The sequence below is a fragment of the Anoplolepis gracilipes genome, chromosome 15, assembly GCF_047496725.1.
Source record: "Anoplolepis gracilipes chromosome 15, ASM4749672v1, whole genome shotgun sequence".
NCBI classification, from domain to species: domain Eukaryota; kingdom Metazoa; phylum Arthropoda; class Insecta; order Hymenoptera; family Formicidae; genus Anoplolepis; species Anoplolepis gracilipes.
The window spans coordinates 3,441,587-3,458,123 of NC_132984.1; the positions used below are offsets into that span (position 1 = coordinate 3,441,587).

The 16,537-nt window shown below is 38.0% G+C and overlaps 1 protein-coding gene across 1 annotated transcript in view; it reads right to left on the minus strand.

Moving 5' to 3' along the window:
* Mgl (low-density lipoprotein receptor-related protein megalin) overlaps positions 1–16,537 on the minus strand; it is a 42,921-nt gene that overhangs the window by 13,913 nt on the left and 12,471 nt on the right. The window contains exons 2-11 of the mRNA XM_072907608.1: positions 11,537–11,653; positions 8,679–8,810; positions 6,283–6,537; positions 5,724–5,978; positions 5,377–5,493; positions 4,437–5,293; positions 3,622–4,123; positions 2,714–3,467; positions 1,539–2,255; positions 50–1,409 (exon numbers count right to left, since the gene is read on the minus strand). Of these exons, the coding sequence (XP_072763709.1) occupies positions 50–1,409; positions 1,539–2,255; positions 2,714–3,467; positions 3,622–4,123; positions 4,437–5,293; positions 5,377–5,493; positions 5,724–5,978; positions 6,283–6,537; positions 8,679–8,810; positions 11,537–11,653 (5,066 nt within the window). The remainder of the gene's footprint in view (positions 1–49; positions 1,410–1,538; positions 2,256–2,713; positions 3,468–3,621; positions 4,124–4,436; positions 5,294–5,376; positions 5,494–5,723; positions 5,979–6,282; positions 6,538–8,678; positions 8,811–11,536; positions 11,654–16,537) is intronic.

A 16,537-nucleotide genomic window follows, 5' to 3' on the forward strand; every position in this document is an offset into this window, starting at 1 on the left:
AATGTAGATGATATTTAAGAATCTCTTATCTTATATAATAACTGCTTACCTGACACTTGCAATTGTAACCCATTGGATTACTGGGCGATAGAAGGCACAAATGTTCACAAGACACATTAGCACAAGGATTCACAGTGATAGGCTGTAATACTGGATGATGTACGTGGATGGAAAGTGGTTGTGAGATTAGATGCGAAACCACCGTCTGATTAGAACCTTTAAATTTATGGGCAGAAAGCACCCGATTGAGCTGCCTATCGGTCCAATACATAGTATCCTCGAAGAGTGTAAGCGAGTGAGGATGTAATAAATAGTGCGAGCTGGCTAAAACTTGAATCCTCTTGCTGCCATCGTAAAGACAAGTATCAATAAAGTCCAACTTGCTATCCGCGAAATATATTCTACGATTTGCAACATCTAAGGCCAGACCATTAGGCCAATAAATCTTCGTACTGATAATAGTTGACCGATTAGTACCATCCATTCCGATTCTTTCAATTCTGGGATTCTCACCCCAGTCTGTCCAAAAGAGCCATCTTGCACCTGGACTGGGATCTAAGCACATTCCACGCGGTTGCGTGATATTTTCTTTAACAAGAATCATCCTTCCAACTCCAGTTTCTTTAGCTACTTCGATCGTATTCAGCTTTGAGTCTAACCAATACAAATTCTGACCTATCCAATCGTAGGCGAGACCTTCTACTAAATCTAAACCGGTACTGATGATATCTTGAGGATCGCTACCGCGATCCAGCCGCGAAATTCGCTTCAATTTCATGTCAGACCAGAAAATGGTGCCAGTGTGCATATTACTAGCAGTCGCTACAACGTTCTCCACGTTGATTGGAACTCGTTCCAATGCTTGATCCTGAAGATCAGCCACCAAGATGGTATGTCTGTTGGAAATAATCAGGAACGCCGCAGTGTGATTGTACGCCTTGCATGTGTGCTTATCTTTCTGTAACGTGTAACCGTCCACGCAGTTGCAATAGTAGCTGCCCTTGGTATTGACGCAGATTTGCGAACATCTTCCCGGCGTGTCACATTCGTTCATGTCCTGACATGTGTAGCCGTCACTGTTGAGCTCTTCGCCAGCCGGACAAACACATTGTGCTCCGAGCGGAGTCCGGATGCAGCTGTTACTACATAATCCACTCTGATGACTGCACTCAGCAAGATCACAACCAGGTCCTTCGTCCGCTCCGTTAGGACAATCAAGTTTGCCATCGCACACGCTGCTCACATTTACGCAAAGGTTCGTCACGTTTGGGCAGCTCCACTGTTGAGATTCGCATTTGAATGCGGGAGGGCCGCATGCGTGTAGCTCGGTGTTCTCGTCGGAACCATCCCCGCAGTCGTCTTTACCATCACAAATATAAGCCTTGAACACACATCTCTCATTCTGGCATCTATGAGATAATCAAATTAGATTAGTTTAGATCGATGGAATCGCAGAAATAAAATGTACACTTTTATTTTTATTACTCAAGTTGCCTGAGAATAAAAATGCAAGAATTTAATTAACAAATATAACAAACCTAAAGAATCCAGTTTGGCAATCGACTTTTCCGCACGACTCTGGCTCGTCAGACTTGTCCGGGCAATCCGCAGTACCGTCACAATACCAACTTCTCGGTATACATATTGCCGAACTGACACATCGGAATTGCTTATCAACGTTGCACTGATCCGGTGCTAGTGACGGACAGCCTACTTCATCCGAACCATCGTTGCAGTCACTAATACCGTCACACTTATACGATGCTAAGACACACATTTTTTGATCTGCGCATGTAAACTGAGTACTAAGACAGGTAACCGGTGGGCAATCCATCTCGTCCTGCTGATCAAAGCAATCACTGTCGCCGTCACACACCCAGGACTGTGGTATACAATGGCCGGAACGCGGACATGTGAATTGAAAATACGAGCAAGTCTTCGCCGCACAGAATTCACCTTCATCGGAGCTGTCGCCGCAGTCGTTCTCGGAATCGCACTTCCAAGTCGCGGGGATACAACGGTTGTTGGCGCAGGCAAATTGATTAGCGCTGCAAGTAACATTAGGACAGCCCACCTCGTCGCTATAATCGCCACAATCATTTTCGGTATCACAATGGAATGTCATCGGTACGCAACGACCAGATTTACATTGAAATTCGTTTGCGCTACATGTCGGTTTTGTGCAGTTTTGCATTTCGTCGCTGTTATCTAAACAATCATTCTCGCCGTCGCATACCCAGGACTTTGGAACACACCTGGAAATAGATTGATTAAGAATTAAAAGGCTATAAGCATACTATAAATGCCCCCGTCAAATTTTCAAATAACATTTGGCCTGTCATATCCTACCTGTAAAAAAAAAATTTCCTCAAAATTTTTGTCTTTTTAAAAAATCGAGTTTTTATTCGAGATTAATAAAAAAATATTTGTTTTGTCTTTCGTTAATAAGAATTCAAAAAAATCGATATGGGATCACCTCAAATATTTACAGAAAAGAAAAACAAAAACTGAAAATAACATTTTTCTCGATAACTCAGAAAATGACAGATCAAATATTATTTGAAAACTCGTCGGGGGCAATTTTTGTATGATTATCTTGCTATAGTCTTTCAAAAGTTGTTGTAATATATCTTAGATTAAATTTACCAAACTTAAATTTTCTTCCAAGGATTTTACGTACTAGTTCACATAAAACTAATGTACATATCGTTACCTCTGATTTGCGCAAGTAAAATCCCATGTATGAGGACAAGCTTGCAATGGTGGTTCCCCGTCAGGATCCGCAGCACAAGTTCTGGCATTATCCTGAAGACGCTCTCCATATGGACATCCGCATACTTGAGTGAGTCTTGGTGCAGGTTGTATGCCAGAGAATGCGATAGCGTCAGAATGTGAAGAGTTATCCGGAATAGCAAAACAAAGTTTTTCGCAACCACCGTTATTAATGGTGCAAGGATGATTGATCGTCATTAATTGAATCTCGCGACTAAAAACTTTCACGCCATAAAGCCTATTGGTGGCAGGTTCGCGTACCAAGATAGCTTCTTGTTCGCCACTTTCTTTATGTAACCGAATAATGGCATCGAGACGCCAATCGGTGATGTACATCCAATCCTCGTGAATGGCGATGGAAAAGGGATGTCGTATTAACCTGGAATTCACTGTACGTACGTCCGTGCCGTCCAGGTTCGAGTGCTGTACATGATCTAAGAGAGCGTCACACCAATATAATCGATCCTTGTTAAAGTCGATTGCCAGTCCGTTCGGCCAACCCAGGGTAAGATTTTTAAAAACGACCAGGTTAGAACCATCGGCGTGAGCTCGGCTAATGTTAGCTGGACGATCCCACTCAGAGAAAAAGATGTAACCGTGATTTGGGTGAATTACAATCGCGCGAGGGCGCTTAAGATTCTTTAGCAGTGTTCGTCGATATGTAACATTCCGAGTGCTGAGTACATTTAGCGTGCCTGTAAAAAATAAAAAGTTTCAGTCAACTAAATATAAATCTTGCTTTTTATAATCTCTATTGAGTCTCGAAAATTAATGTCACGAATAAATTCATTCGTTCTCGAAAATTAATAATAAACTTGAAGATTTCATAAGGCTTTGTAATTAACGAACCTTTACGCGAATCAATGTAATACAAGTTTTTCGCTGCCCAGTCTACCGCAAGTCCTTCCACCCCTTCGTTTTGACTAGCCAAAACAATTTCTCGCCCAGTTGCATTCTGGTGTACTCTGTATATGACATCCTGAAGAACGTCGCTGTAATATATATATTGATCGTGTGCATCATAATCCAGTCCAACGAATCTTGCCCGTCTAGATACCACCGGTAAAATGGCGTCGCTAAAGCCTTCCATTACAGGATTGAGTACTCGACCTTTAATAAACCTCTGCTGAGAATACATGAGGAATTCTTGCACTAAATTGCAGTTTCTCATGTCGCTTGCCAATCGCCATCCAATATGGCAGGCGCAACGATAACCTAATCGATTACTTTGATCGCTCGAAGCGGTAACGATGCACATGTGCTGACAACCACCGTTGTTATTGCCACAAGGATTAGGAACGCCGGGTTGCAAGAACGGATGCAAGGCTTTTATAGCCTTGGCATCACGTACCTATAAGAGAAATTATTTATTATTATATTAACACACACACACTACAATATAAATGCAAATCCTTTGAATCTTTATCAATTTTCTCACTTTCTCAAAAAAAAAAAAAAAAAAAAAAAAAAAGAATAATAATAACTATTAATTTAATCAATATTTAATAATAAGCAATTAATTCGAGAGAAAATTTATTAGCCAAAAAGGAGTAAATCAAATTAACTTTCACTTTCATTCTGTTGCTAAAGCATATACTAAATACTTTCATATATACAACACGCGTGTATAAGTAAATTTATGGAATTATTTATCATTTGTATACCTTAAACACGCTTTGAATGGAATAATCTCCCTGAGTCTTGTCGACACTCATGACGGCTTGTTTAGTGCCGTCTGTCCAGAATATTCTGTTCTCGAAGAGAGTAAGTCTGATTGGCGATGGCACTTGTGAACCTCTGAGAATCATAACTCTATTGCGGCCTCTGTAGTCTGCCGTCTCGATGTAATCCAATAGAGAGTCACACCAGTAAATCCTTTTAGCAATGATATCCACGGCCACACCGGAGACCTTGTAGGCCGCTTCAGAAACGACAGGGAATGCATTAGTACCGTCCATGTTAGTACGAAGAACTTGCTTGCTATCAGCGATGAACATAATGCCTCTTGTGGGATCCAACGCGATGTCGGCTGGACTCGTGAGATTGGAACCCACAACGATTCCATGATAACGTCCGTTCAGCTCGAATACGTCTATCTTTTGTACGATCGAATCCGCCACGTAGAGTTTCTCGCCGATCCAGTCTATCGCGATGGCCACTGGTCCCCAGGAGCCCGCCATACTAATGTCCACCTTAGGCGTCTCGCCGCCGAGGTTGAAAGATTCCGAGTGCACCTTTCGTGTCTTCGTGTCGCTCCAGAAGAGCAAATTTCGCGAGTACAGATAATCTACCCCGCTGGCGCCGGTGGTGTTTGCGATTATTCTGCGATCCTCGCCAGTCGCGCTCAACCGCCAAACCGCGCGATCCTGAGCAAGCAGAAGCTCTAAGGCAGAGATGTTCTGGGCGCGACACTTGTTGCGTCCGTGAAGAATGTAACCTAACGCGCAGTGACATATGTACGAGCCATCGGTATTTTCGCATAGTTGTTCGCAGAAGCCCCACTCGGAGCACTCGTCTCGATCTGAAGATGGAGAAAAATACGAGCAAAATTTTAATTTGCTAAATAAATCTTTGTACAAATTTCTTACAAGTTAAATAACTCACCGACGCACGTCCGTGAATCATTGGCGAGGATTCTTCCTTCGGGACAATAACAGGCCCCTCCAGTAGGGGACGCTTGACATTTATGTTGACAACCAAGTGAGCCGCACATACTCATCGCTATACGATGAAAAAAACTTCGTATTTTAATTTTATAATTTGTTTTCATGCTGTACATTAATTGCTCTTCCTGTGATTATTACGAATAACACTTACATAACTACTAACGACCGCTATTATTATTAAAAGAAAACAATAGCTCTTTCAGACATATATACACGTGATTTTTTTATATTGGCGTATTTTACTTATATATCGATAATAAAATACAGGTGCATAAATGCACTTACAACATGCTGCTTCCTCGTCCGCTCCATCCTCGCAATCCTGCTTTTCATCGCACAGCTGAGATCGATTGATACATAATGGTTTTCCATCCGGTGCGCCCTTTGGACACATAAACTTGTTTCCTGGGCAAGCTGTCATTGTACAAGATTTCTCATCGGAGCCATCCTGGCAATCTTTATAACCGTCGCATTGATATGCTATGGGAATGCAGAGTGCATTGGCGCATCGAAATTGGTCGCTGGTGCAGGGCGGAAAATCTGTGGAATCATCAAAGACTCTGATTGATCGATTTAAAAGAATCGTCGCAACTTGAACTTTAATTCCGCAAACTATTGTATATCCGTTAAACCAATTAAATTCTTTCTCAATACAGTTACATGTAAAATAAAATATTACAAATAAATAAATTAATTGAAAAAAGAGAAAGACAAAGTGGAATGTAAATCGTAGTTTTGTGAAACTTGAAAGCAAGAGTAGCGACACGCTAGAGGAGCAAACCGCACGAATGTATTGCAAAAAAAAAAAAAAAAAAAAAAGAGAAATAAAGAACAGCCAACTCACTGCAGTGTTCCTCGTCGCTGTTGTCACCGCAGTCGTCCCGGTGATTGCACCTCGCGTTCTGCTCGATGCAGCGTTGCGTGGTGTTACACCTGAATTGGTCCAGTCGACAGGCCGGCTTCATGTTGTTTTCGCATCTCTCTTCGTCTCTGCCGTTTCGGCAGTCCAGGTAACCGTCGCACTTCTTCTCTTTGGGTATACAGAGCTCCGGAGTAGTTCCGACGCATCTGAAGTCGTCCGGCTGGCACTTTCTGTACGCTGTAATATATACACCGAATGTCATTTCTTCGTCTTTCATTAAAAAAAAAAAAAATGTTTCCTCGCGCAAACTCTATTATGTAAAAATCGTGACGTGAGTTTGTCTAATGTTTAAATAAAAGTGTTAATAAATAAATAAATAATTATAAAAGATAATGAATCGTTCAATTTAATTTGTTCAGGATATTTAATCATTTAATTTTTTCAGGATATTCGTCTTGACGAATGAAATTATTTCGCATCTGTGAAGAATTAAAGAATTTAATATGCATCTCTTTTACAGTGTATACGATAAAGACACCTCCGCTTGTAAACGCGAAACGTGACAAGCAAAGCGCACGTGTTACTTTTACATAACGAAACGTCAAAAGCCCGATCTGGAGTTGATCACGCTTCTGGGGTCCAAGCAGGGTCTCGCGTGATAATTCGCATTAACTGCGAACCATAATGCGCGACCGTATCACGACGTATCACCTGTTGCGACACGTTCACACTGCCGATAAACGCGCGAAATGAGCCCGGTAGTTCGGAACGTGACTTTCCTCGCTCGTTTCGTGCGATATTAAGATAAGAGTGACGAGAAAAAACAAGAGGAAGAGGAGCTTGCAAATTTTTTTTTTTTAAATCACGATTGAGCCGCGAAAACGTCTTGATAGAAAAAAAATATCGCCTGCGTTCTTTTGAAAAATTTTAAACGTCATTTTAATGACGTAATAATTGAAAAATAATTACGATAATGACTAGCTGCAAAATAACAACAAAGTGCACGCTCCTAGATTTTTATTAACATTAGATCGTTGCAACATATTGAAAAAGAGAGACAAGAACGTTATCAGCAGCGCAAATAGGTTGTTTATAAACCTCGGTCATCATTTTTACAATCTCGATAACGTAATAATGTTGCGGATTCAATAATATGCGCGAATTATCGCAATGTCAGCGCCGATAATTTGGTAATTTAAGAATTAATGTAAGCATGAAAAAGAATCTGTCTAATCGCAACTGTTACTTAGCCATGTTCTTATGCGAACGGCCTTGTCAACGATGATAATGTTATCGTGTCATATCCCTCGACACAGCAATAATTGATAATGTGAAACAACGCGATTGACATTCTCGAAATCGCTCACTAATGACTAATTTTTCTTGCACTTCCGTTATATATTGAACAGAAAGAGAGAGAAGTATATACGATTTTACAGAATAATTATTTTTCGTAAAATAATTGATTGCACGATATCGCGACGAATTTTACTCGCGGACTTTATTTCCGATCGACAGACAAATCGCATCTTCAGCTGAGAAATAGCTCAACGCTTTTGAAAAAAGGCTATAGCCGAATAAGCATGCAAAGTGCCCCCGACGAGTTTTCAAATAATACTCGACCTGTCATTTTCTCATCGTAAAAAAAAATTTCCTCAAAATTCCAGTTCCCTAACTTTATTATTTCCTGAGTTATCGAGAAAAACGTCATTTTTTATTTTTCTTTTCTGTAAATAATTGAGATGATCCCATATCGATTTTTTCTAAATACTTATTAACAAAAGACACAAAAAAAAAATTTTTTTTATTAATCTCGAATAAAAGCTCGATTTAAAAAAAAATTGAAATTAAGAAATGGCTTTTTTAATATGTTCTTTTCAAGGTTCAATCACCAAACTTTTACAGAATACTCTTTTTATATGTCTCAATACTCTCAAATTTTTTCAATTTTTTCGAGTTGGTGCAACATACTGAAAAAAATGGAAAATCTTTTTTTTTTATTATTTTTTGATAGTAGGACGGAAAATTATTTATTTTCTTGTAATAATTATAATAGTAATTATAATAATTGTAATAGTTATAATTATACTGCAGGATAGAAATATTTTTTATACAAGAATAATTTAAAAGTTTATTTAAAAGTTGTATTTGTGAAAATTATCAAAAAATAATAAAAAAAGATTTTAATTTTTTTACTATGTTGCACCAACTCGAAAAAATTGACAAAATTTGAGAGTATTGAGACATATAAAAAGAATATTTTATAAGAGCATAATTTGCTGAGGTTTTTTCACAATTGACAATCCGACATCACGATATGATAAAAATAAACGGAAGGAATTAATGTCGATAAGAATGATTACAAATTGTATACTCACTGCAGCCGTCTTCGTCGGTGCCGTCGACACAATCGACGGTCATGTCGCATCGTTGATGCGGAGGTATACAATATGTCTTGTTGAAACTGTACTGGCCACACGTGATCTGGCCGATCTCGCAATCAGGCGGCGCTGAAACCCAATTAAAAAATTAGGTCAGTAATCCGTGTCTGTGATACCTAAATAAGGATATATCAAATATTAGGATGACACTCTCTCTCTCTCTCTCTCTCTCTGTTAACTTTTAATGTGATAAATTAATTCCGAAACCCAAACTCTTTTCATTTGATCAATTCAATATTTACATACAATATTTGTCTTAATTACTATAACTGTTCGCGTCTTGAATTATTTAATTTCTTTCAGACACCCAAAATATGTCTAACAATTCCCATTGTCTTCAACATGATCAGCGAGTCGTGAGACTTCGCGGACGTGAAAGAGGGAGCTTCCTCGTTGAATATTTATCAAGTATAGTATATTCCTTTATCTGTCAGTAAGAAGTCAAGATAAAAAAAAAGTGTTAGCAGGCACTGCGTGTCACAAGCTGCTGCTGAAAATTCCAGCAGCAGCAATGTAGGAAGAAACGTTCGTGCTACGGGAGAGCGCAACAGATCGCATACCGGTGCTATAATTGCAACGGCATAAAATCAGCCGGTCGTCGATTCGCCGAGCGATTGAGGGAAGCTCCCCCGATCATTTATTACCGGATGGTCCGACAATCGTGCCGCCGGCCGTGCCGGGATCGCTCCAGTTCTACCAAATACCAATAAGAATATTTTTTTTTTTTTTTTTTTTTGTTCAAGACACTTTTCATCCAGATAAGACTTTTTGTAAAAATATAAACTAAAAACTTGGCCTCTCCGTTTCGAAAAAAATGATGTACGTTTATCAAGCGGGTTTCCAGATATTGAAGCAAATTCTGGCTAGAATAAAAAAAAATTTGTTCCAATAAATTAAAGCGATCGGTGGAAGAGAGATGGATATCGAGCGAGAAAGTCTATCTGGTTCGCGCGAGATTGGAACCGATTCCGCGCAAAACGAGATACAATCGTGCCAGTGGGTCCGTTTCATCGAATGACACGCGGCACTTTAGCACGCCGTCCTCGAAAGAGGGTCATAGCCTTGCTTCCGGTTTTGCGTTGTCACCCGCATAACAAACGACCGCGGCGGTGATCTAGGAAGAACGGCGAACTCCGAAGAGGAAAAAAAATGCATAGCCAATATCTTTTGTTTATAATAAAAAATTTTCCGTCTGCAGAAAGTATTATATGTATTCGCAAAATCTAATTCGCACTCTTAGAAAGCTGAAATTTTTAATTTAATCCAAACTGTGCGTAATAAATATAAGCGAAAAAAGCCCTAAATTCAAAGTCTCTTTAGAAAATAATTTTTAAAGATTTTATTTTCCATTTTTGAAAGCTATTCTCAAAGAGATATATTTTGAAACTTTTCCTCTTTCGAACAAATGAGAGATTTCTTCCTTCCGCTTTCCAAGTCCTCCAATGACATTGGTTTATTCTTGTTTACGCGGAAAGGCAATGCAACGCACAAATTGCATTACACTTCCTGCAATGTAAATCCGATGATAAGGAGCGCGATCATAAAAAACGGTCACGTAATCCGCTACATAAAAAAAAAAAAAAAAAAACGCTAGACAAAGAGACTAAGCACTTCCGAGAGGAAGCTTCGGATTTTCGTCGAGGCATTTCCGGCACGCGAGAGATTCGCTGCAAGCTATACACAGTGTTCTCGCGAGCCTATTTCCATTCGAACAGATTCATTGGAACAGATCGGTGGGCAAACAGGAAGAGCGTGCTAAAATTACGGCTCGTTCCAAGATCGCGATCATATTTAATATATGTATAATTACTTCAAAACGAACTCAACGGTTCGAAACCAAAAATTCGCAAGGCATCCCACAAACGTCATAAGAAACGTCAAACCACTTGCACGATTTATCTCCGCCGAAATTTTTACAAGCTTCTCGACGAGACGTGACATGGCGATAGGATAAAAGTTAGGTGAAAGAAAATACATTTTTTTTTTTTTTCACGCGCGGATCCCTTCGCGGGATATCCACAGGCCGTGACGCCATTACATACTTGACGGCCGGGAGTACTGAATGAAGGCGATGGCTTCATTCTGAAAGTTCTTTCACCGCGAACCGAGTAATGGGGGCAACGGGCGATCGAGAATTATACACGCATCCCTCTTTATTATTACTTAACGAAGCACTTCATCATTAATTATTCATCAGCGCAAGTAGTGGAGCATTCTTTCCGATTAAATTGCACGTTCGAAGACATGCTCCAATTTCTTCGAAAATCTAGTTGCTCTTCATGAACTATATACTTATTGATATTACGGGAGAATATGATGTAATGTAAGATAAAGTTAAATATATAATAATATAACGATGATAAAGTGCGACAAGGCTTTTATCGGGAAAATATATTGAAAATGCCGCTTCTCGCGGGGCTTCCCCTGCGTTTAAGCAGGATGCATCATAACAATTACTTCTCATCTGTGACAACGTAGTAATTTATAGAACAACTCGCACTTAATTTATGCAAATTGCAAACTCGACTATAAACCGTTGCGTTTTGCAAAGCATCTTCTTCGAAGAAGAGAATGATGGTTTGTGAATCGATTTCAATCAGACAAAGACGTATTATCTATAGTGACTGTTTCCCTGAGATTCATATCGTGTTATGTTGTCGTGCGGTATTTCCAATGTAACTCGAGTCGTAATAAAGCGACTATTAATCCTGGAGCTACCGCGAAGCGTAATAAAAACTATGCTTAATCCTGGCTATTTTAAGCTCGAACGACAAGGAAAGAATTCCGATACTTACGACACGACTGCATTTCATCGCTATTGTCGTCGCAGTCCCCGCGATAATCGCACACGAGGATCGACTGTATGCATCTGCCATCGTTGCACCTGAACATGTTATTCCCGCAGCCATCGCCTGTAACAGAAAGCATAGAGCATGAAGGGATCGGCCGAGAAGCAATATTGCTGCCGTGATAGGTGAAAGGTTCAATGCCTGCCGCCGGAGAATTGCCATCGTTTCTAGGTGTAACCGCAAGATAGAATTAGAAGGCAGAATTCCTCGATTGGTCCGAGCGAATCCTCAGACCCAATGAACTTTTGCACATTTCGTCACCTCGATTGTTCGCGGTCCATAAGATACCAGAGAGATTAGAAATTGATCCTAGAGTTATGGCAAGAAGCCGCAACTTTAGTTTGAATACCGAAATGTTGCTGAATATACGTGTAGTGTGAAATCAAACTTTTTATAAATACCTATCACTCAAAAAAATATTTTACTAATGTAGATTTTATTTTTTGATTTTTAGATGTCTCAATTGAAATTTATCGCTACTTTTTGTATCTGTTAGAATATTTGTCACGTATAGAATTTATAGCAGCAACCTATTCTACCTCTAGAAAATTTAGATCCCAAATATTAATCACAAATATAATTATCTATAGTATTATTATATTGTCTATTATTATATTGTCCTTGACAATAAATTTTCTATCTAAATTACAAATTAATAGTACACATATAAATTCTGTCCCTGTCATTTAAATTGATCAAGTGCAAAATATATGCAGTATCACAATATTTGCTAATAATTTATCTGTTTCAGTTAATTTTTTACACCTAGAAAATTTTTGTTAAAGTTGCAAGAATATTTTTTTGAGTGTATGATGCAAATTCTTTTTTAATAAAAAATTAACGACACAAATAGATAGTAAATTTATGTTTAATTTCACATATATAAACTATAATAGAATTTAAATTAATACTTAAAATTAATTATGCAAAGATGGTAGAAAAATAATTTCTATCAAGATTAAAATTAATTGAGAAGAATTAATAGATAATATTAATTATTTAATTATTAAAAAATGAAGAATTTTAACAAGATCTTGAATTTTATTTGGCAGAGAAAGTTTCAAAGGTCGTACAAAGATGATATTTTGAAACAATCTCAAATTTGCTGCGCGGCATTCACTAAACGAGATAAGAAAAGACATGATAAGGAGCTGCTGCGTCCCGTCTTTTGTTTGCAGGTGACTTTAGTCTATCGACTAATGAAAGATCATTTGCATAACGACGCAGAATTTTTCACGAGTGTCGTTATGCAAATATGTTGCCGTTGATGTTCGAATACCATCATCGCGCGATGAGTCGTTTAAATTATTAGCAACGACAAAAAAAATTAAAAAAAAAAAAACAAGCTTCTCTCTTTAACGAGACGATTACTTAAAACTCAACTTGTGATAATTTCCATTCTTCCAAGTACACAATTTGCTTGTATTATAGAACGCATTAACATTTTCTAATAATAGAAATGTACAATTGCTTTGAGAATTTAAAAAAAAAAAACATAAAATGAAGCAATGTTTTCGAAAGAAATAGCTATCGAAATTAATGAACTTAATCGTTTTATAGACTGAAAAATAATCTGGAAAAAAAAATAACGCAATTATAATAATTCTTAATTCGCAGAATATAACTGTAAAATGAACCATTATAATAATCTCAATAACTATGATAATATCTAATAAATTAAGAAAATTATATTTTCTAATATTTTTATGAAAATGAGAGACTCTGGGAGATTTAGTATATCCATTGTCTGAATTTTTCCCGCTCATTAACGTTCTAAATAAAGGAGAATAATTTCCTACTGTATCCTCGTAGAGAGTTAATGAGCTTTCCTTGACTTATATATCGTGTAATTATATTATACGTATGTATATCGTGTGTCTCCAAGTGTATTTCGCATTTTGAAAGGAAAAATAATCTCTCTTAAAAGGATCTATCGCCGCAGTGGCAATCACGGCCCGTTTACAGAGACTTTCCCGTCGCGGGAGGATCCTTGATACGTTGTCCTTGGACGAGAAAACGATCCTGCGATCGCCATGCAATCGTCGGTATTAATGTTAAAAAAAAAAGAAGAAGAAAGAAACGGTTACACACGCTCGCGGATGGAACGCGTAATAGATATATACGTAAATACAAAATGCCACGCGTGTCTTTCGAAATACGAACCCTTGCACATGCGTGGTATTTGTTAATTATAAGTGTAAAAATATAAATATAATATACAGAGAGATTTCAGTACACAAACTAAATTTGTCAATATTAATTTATATATTTATATATTAATTTATATTTAATTTATATGTAATAATAATTAATATTAATTTTCTTTTGTAAAAGATTCGCAAATCTCTGAAATTAATAGAGAAAGTGAAAAAGGTGCAATTTAATTTCGCGAAAAATTCCTTGGAAGTGGACACCTTTCGAAATATTTCTCAAAAGATATTACATTTTTATATAAACAGATAAATATTAAAGTCATATACATACGCACATATATCAATTGAGATCTCATATTTCGCTGCGACATTCGTTCAGAAACGTACCATAAATCGTTGGATCCGCGAAGGAAAGTGAGGAGATCACGGAGGAGGTGAGAGCATAGATGTGTAAGTAAGCCACGTTCATCATCGCGAGAGAAGAGGCAACCAGAAAGAGAGACAGAGAAAGAAAAGAGAGAGAGAGAGAGAGAGAGAGAGAGAGAGAGAGAGAGAAATATCTATGGATGAAGAAAGAAAGAGCTGTGAGAGAAGAGAAGCGGCTGCCGATTAGGGGGAGGGAGACAATGAGAGTAAGAGAGAGACACTGATGGCACTAGGGAGGAGAGCAGAGGAGAGGAAGTAGCCCCGGCTTGGAAGTGCAGCGTTCGTACCAGGCTGCGCGGCCTGGTACGAGCAGAGCACCGACAGCAGTCGGGAGGGAATGTGCATTGCGGAGTAGGAATGCAAATATCGAAGACAGATAGCGATATTCACGCGTGATGCTCTCGTGCATGAGATTTTTCTTTTTTCCTCCTTTCTTTCTTCGTCTTCTTTTTTCTATCTCGCGATATTTTCACGTCGCACGGATGAACTTTCGTTGTGAGCAAAGATAACGGAGATAACAGACTGTCGTTTCCTGAAACTCCTCCCGAATCAATTTTCAAAATTGTATATACTATATACATCGCATATTCGGAGATGATTTATCGCTATCATATTAGGTCCGGAGAATTAAAATTAAGCGTGTCCAATTTCTTCGAGTATAAATGCTCGTTCAACGTCTCAAGTAGGTGCTCTTTTTTCGCCATGATTTAAACTGAGATTTCCGAGATTTTATTATCGTCAGCTCTTCAGTGACCCGTACATCAGAGAGAAAGATGGTAAAATCTATTATCTTGCGTAAGAAAAGCGAAATTTTGGTTTTCAGAAAAATAACTAGATAAACAGTAGAAACAATGAAAATTCAAGTCCTCTAAAGATGCATAAAAAATCAATTTCTCTCGCGTGAAACGAAAATACAGGAATGAACTAAACATTCCCAACGTTCGTATATATAAAATTCAATTTATAATTTACGCACACGATAAACTCTAATAAAGTATTGCGCTTTACCCAAGAGACATGGGATAAAATTCCAGAGAAACACGAGCATGGATATTCGAGCGATTATTTATCAGCGATCGATCTATTCATCACCCCTCTATTATCACCCGTCCTGTTATGTTTGCAGGTGTATCATAATAGTAAGCTTCAGCAATGATATAATGTATTGTTAAGTAACGTATATACATATATCAAGCACATGCGTCCTATGACATCGGGGTTCACCTTCGCGCTCGCGTGAGAGGCGGATGCTCTTTCAGCAACGACGTTCGTACCAGACGGTGCAATAGCCCAGTCATAAGTACCGCTGCTGCATCAACGCGGAGCGTCGTGCATCTCTCAAGATAACGCAACCTGTCTATCCCGGAATAAATAAAAGATCGTCGTATCCAACGGATAGTACTTGATACCCGAGCTCGAGCGAGCCGGATGTCTCCAAAGACGTCTCTCCGTACACAATTTCGTTATCGCGACTAGAATATCGTTGTGGCATAACGGAGCCGCTGATAGTAGGCTACGTAAAACCGATGATTAAATTAAGTAGGCATCGCGAAAGACCGTTTCCCCCCCCCCCTCCCGTCATTATCACGGCAATTATTTATTGAGACCGAATCAAGAGATGCACGGTCTCAAGTGCCGCGGCGTCAAGTGAAGACGCACAAGCAATGAGAAAATATGCATATAAATATATAGACATATACTTATATGTGAAGCAACTAGCGCACGTTTATCGTACGGCAGAATCGAGTCTAGGTGTACTCGAGTGATAGCTCGAGGAACGAAGAGAAAAATATTTACATTTTTATATTTTTTCGTCTACTTATCTGACGAGTAAAATTATCGCTGCTAAAGACAATGGCCCGCATTCTGAGCTCACATTTATCACGATATGTCTCTAAAAGTGTTTTTATACATGTGTTTGTTACATTTAGTGACACATTTAGTGATAAATGTGAGCTCAGAAAATGAGCCAATAAGTCATTTGATGAAATACTTCAAAAAATTCATTCTAAATGATATATTCGACTCTAAGCTATTTTTCTTTTCTTTTTTAAATAATTTTATTAATTTTATAATGAATTTAATAATTTTTCCTTTTTTTAAATAATATACCTAATAAAAAAGAAAATGTGTTAGTACGTAAGATAATTTTTTTTAAATATCTGTTATTTTGTGACATTTTTCTAAGAAAATTGGCAAGCAAAATAATAATCAACAGAAATATAAGAAGAAAAAGTATATTTTTTGAATATGCAAGTCATTTGATGAAACACTTCAAAAAATTCATTCTAAATGATATATTCGACTCTAAGCTATTTTTCTCTTCTTTTCTTAATAATTACATTTATTTAATAATTCAATAATAAAT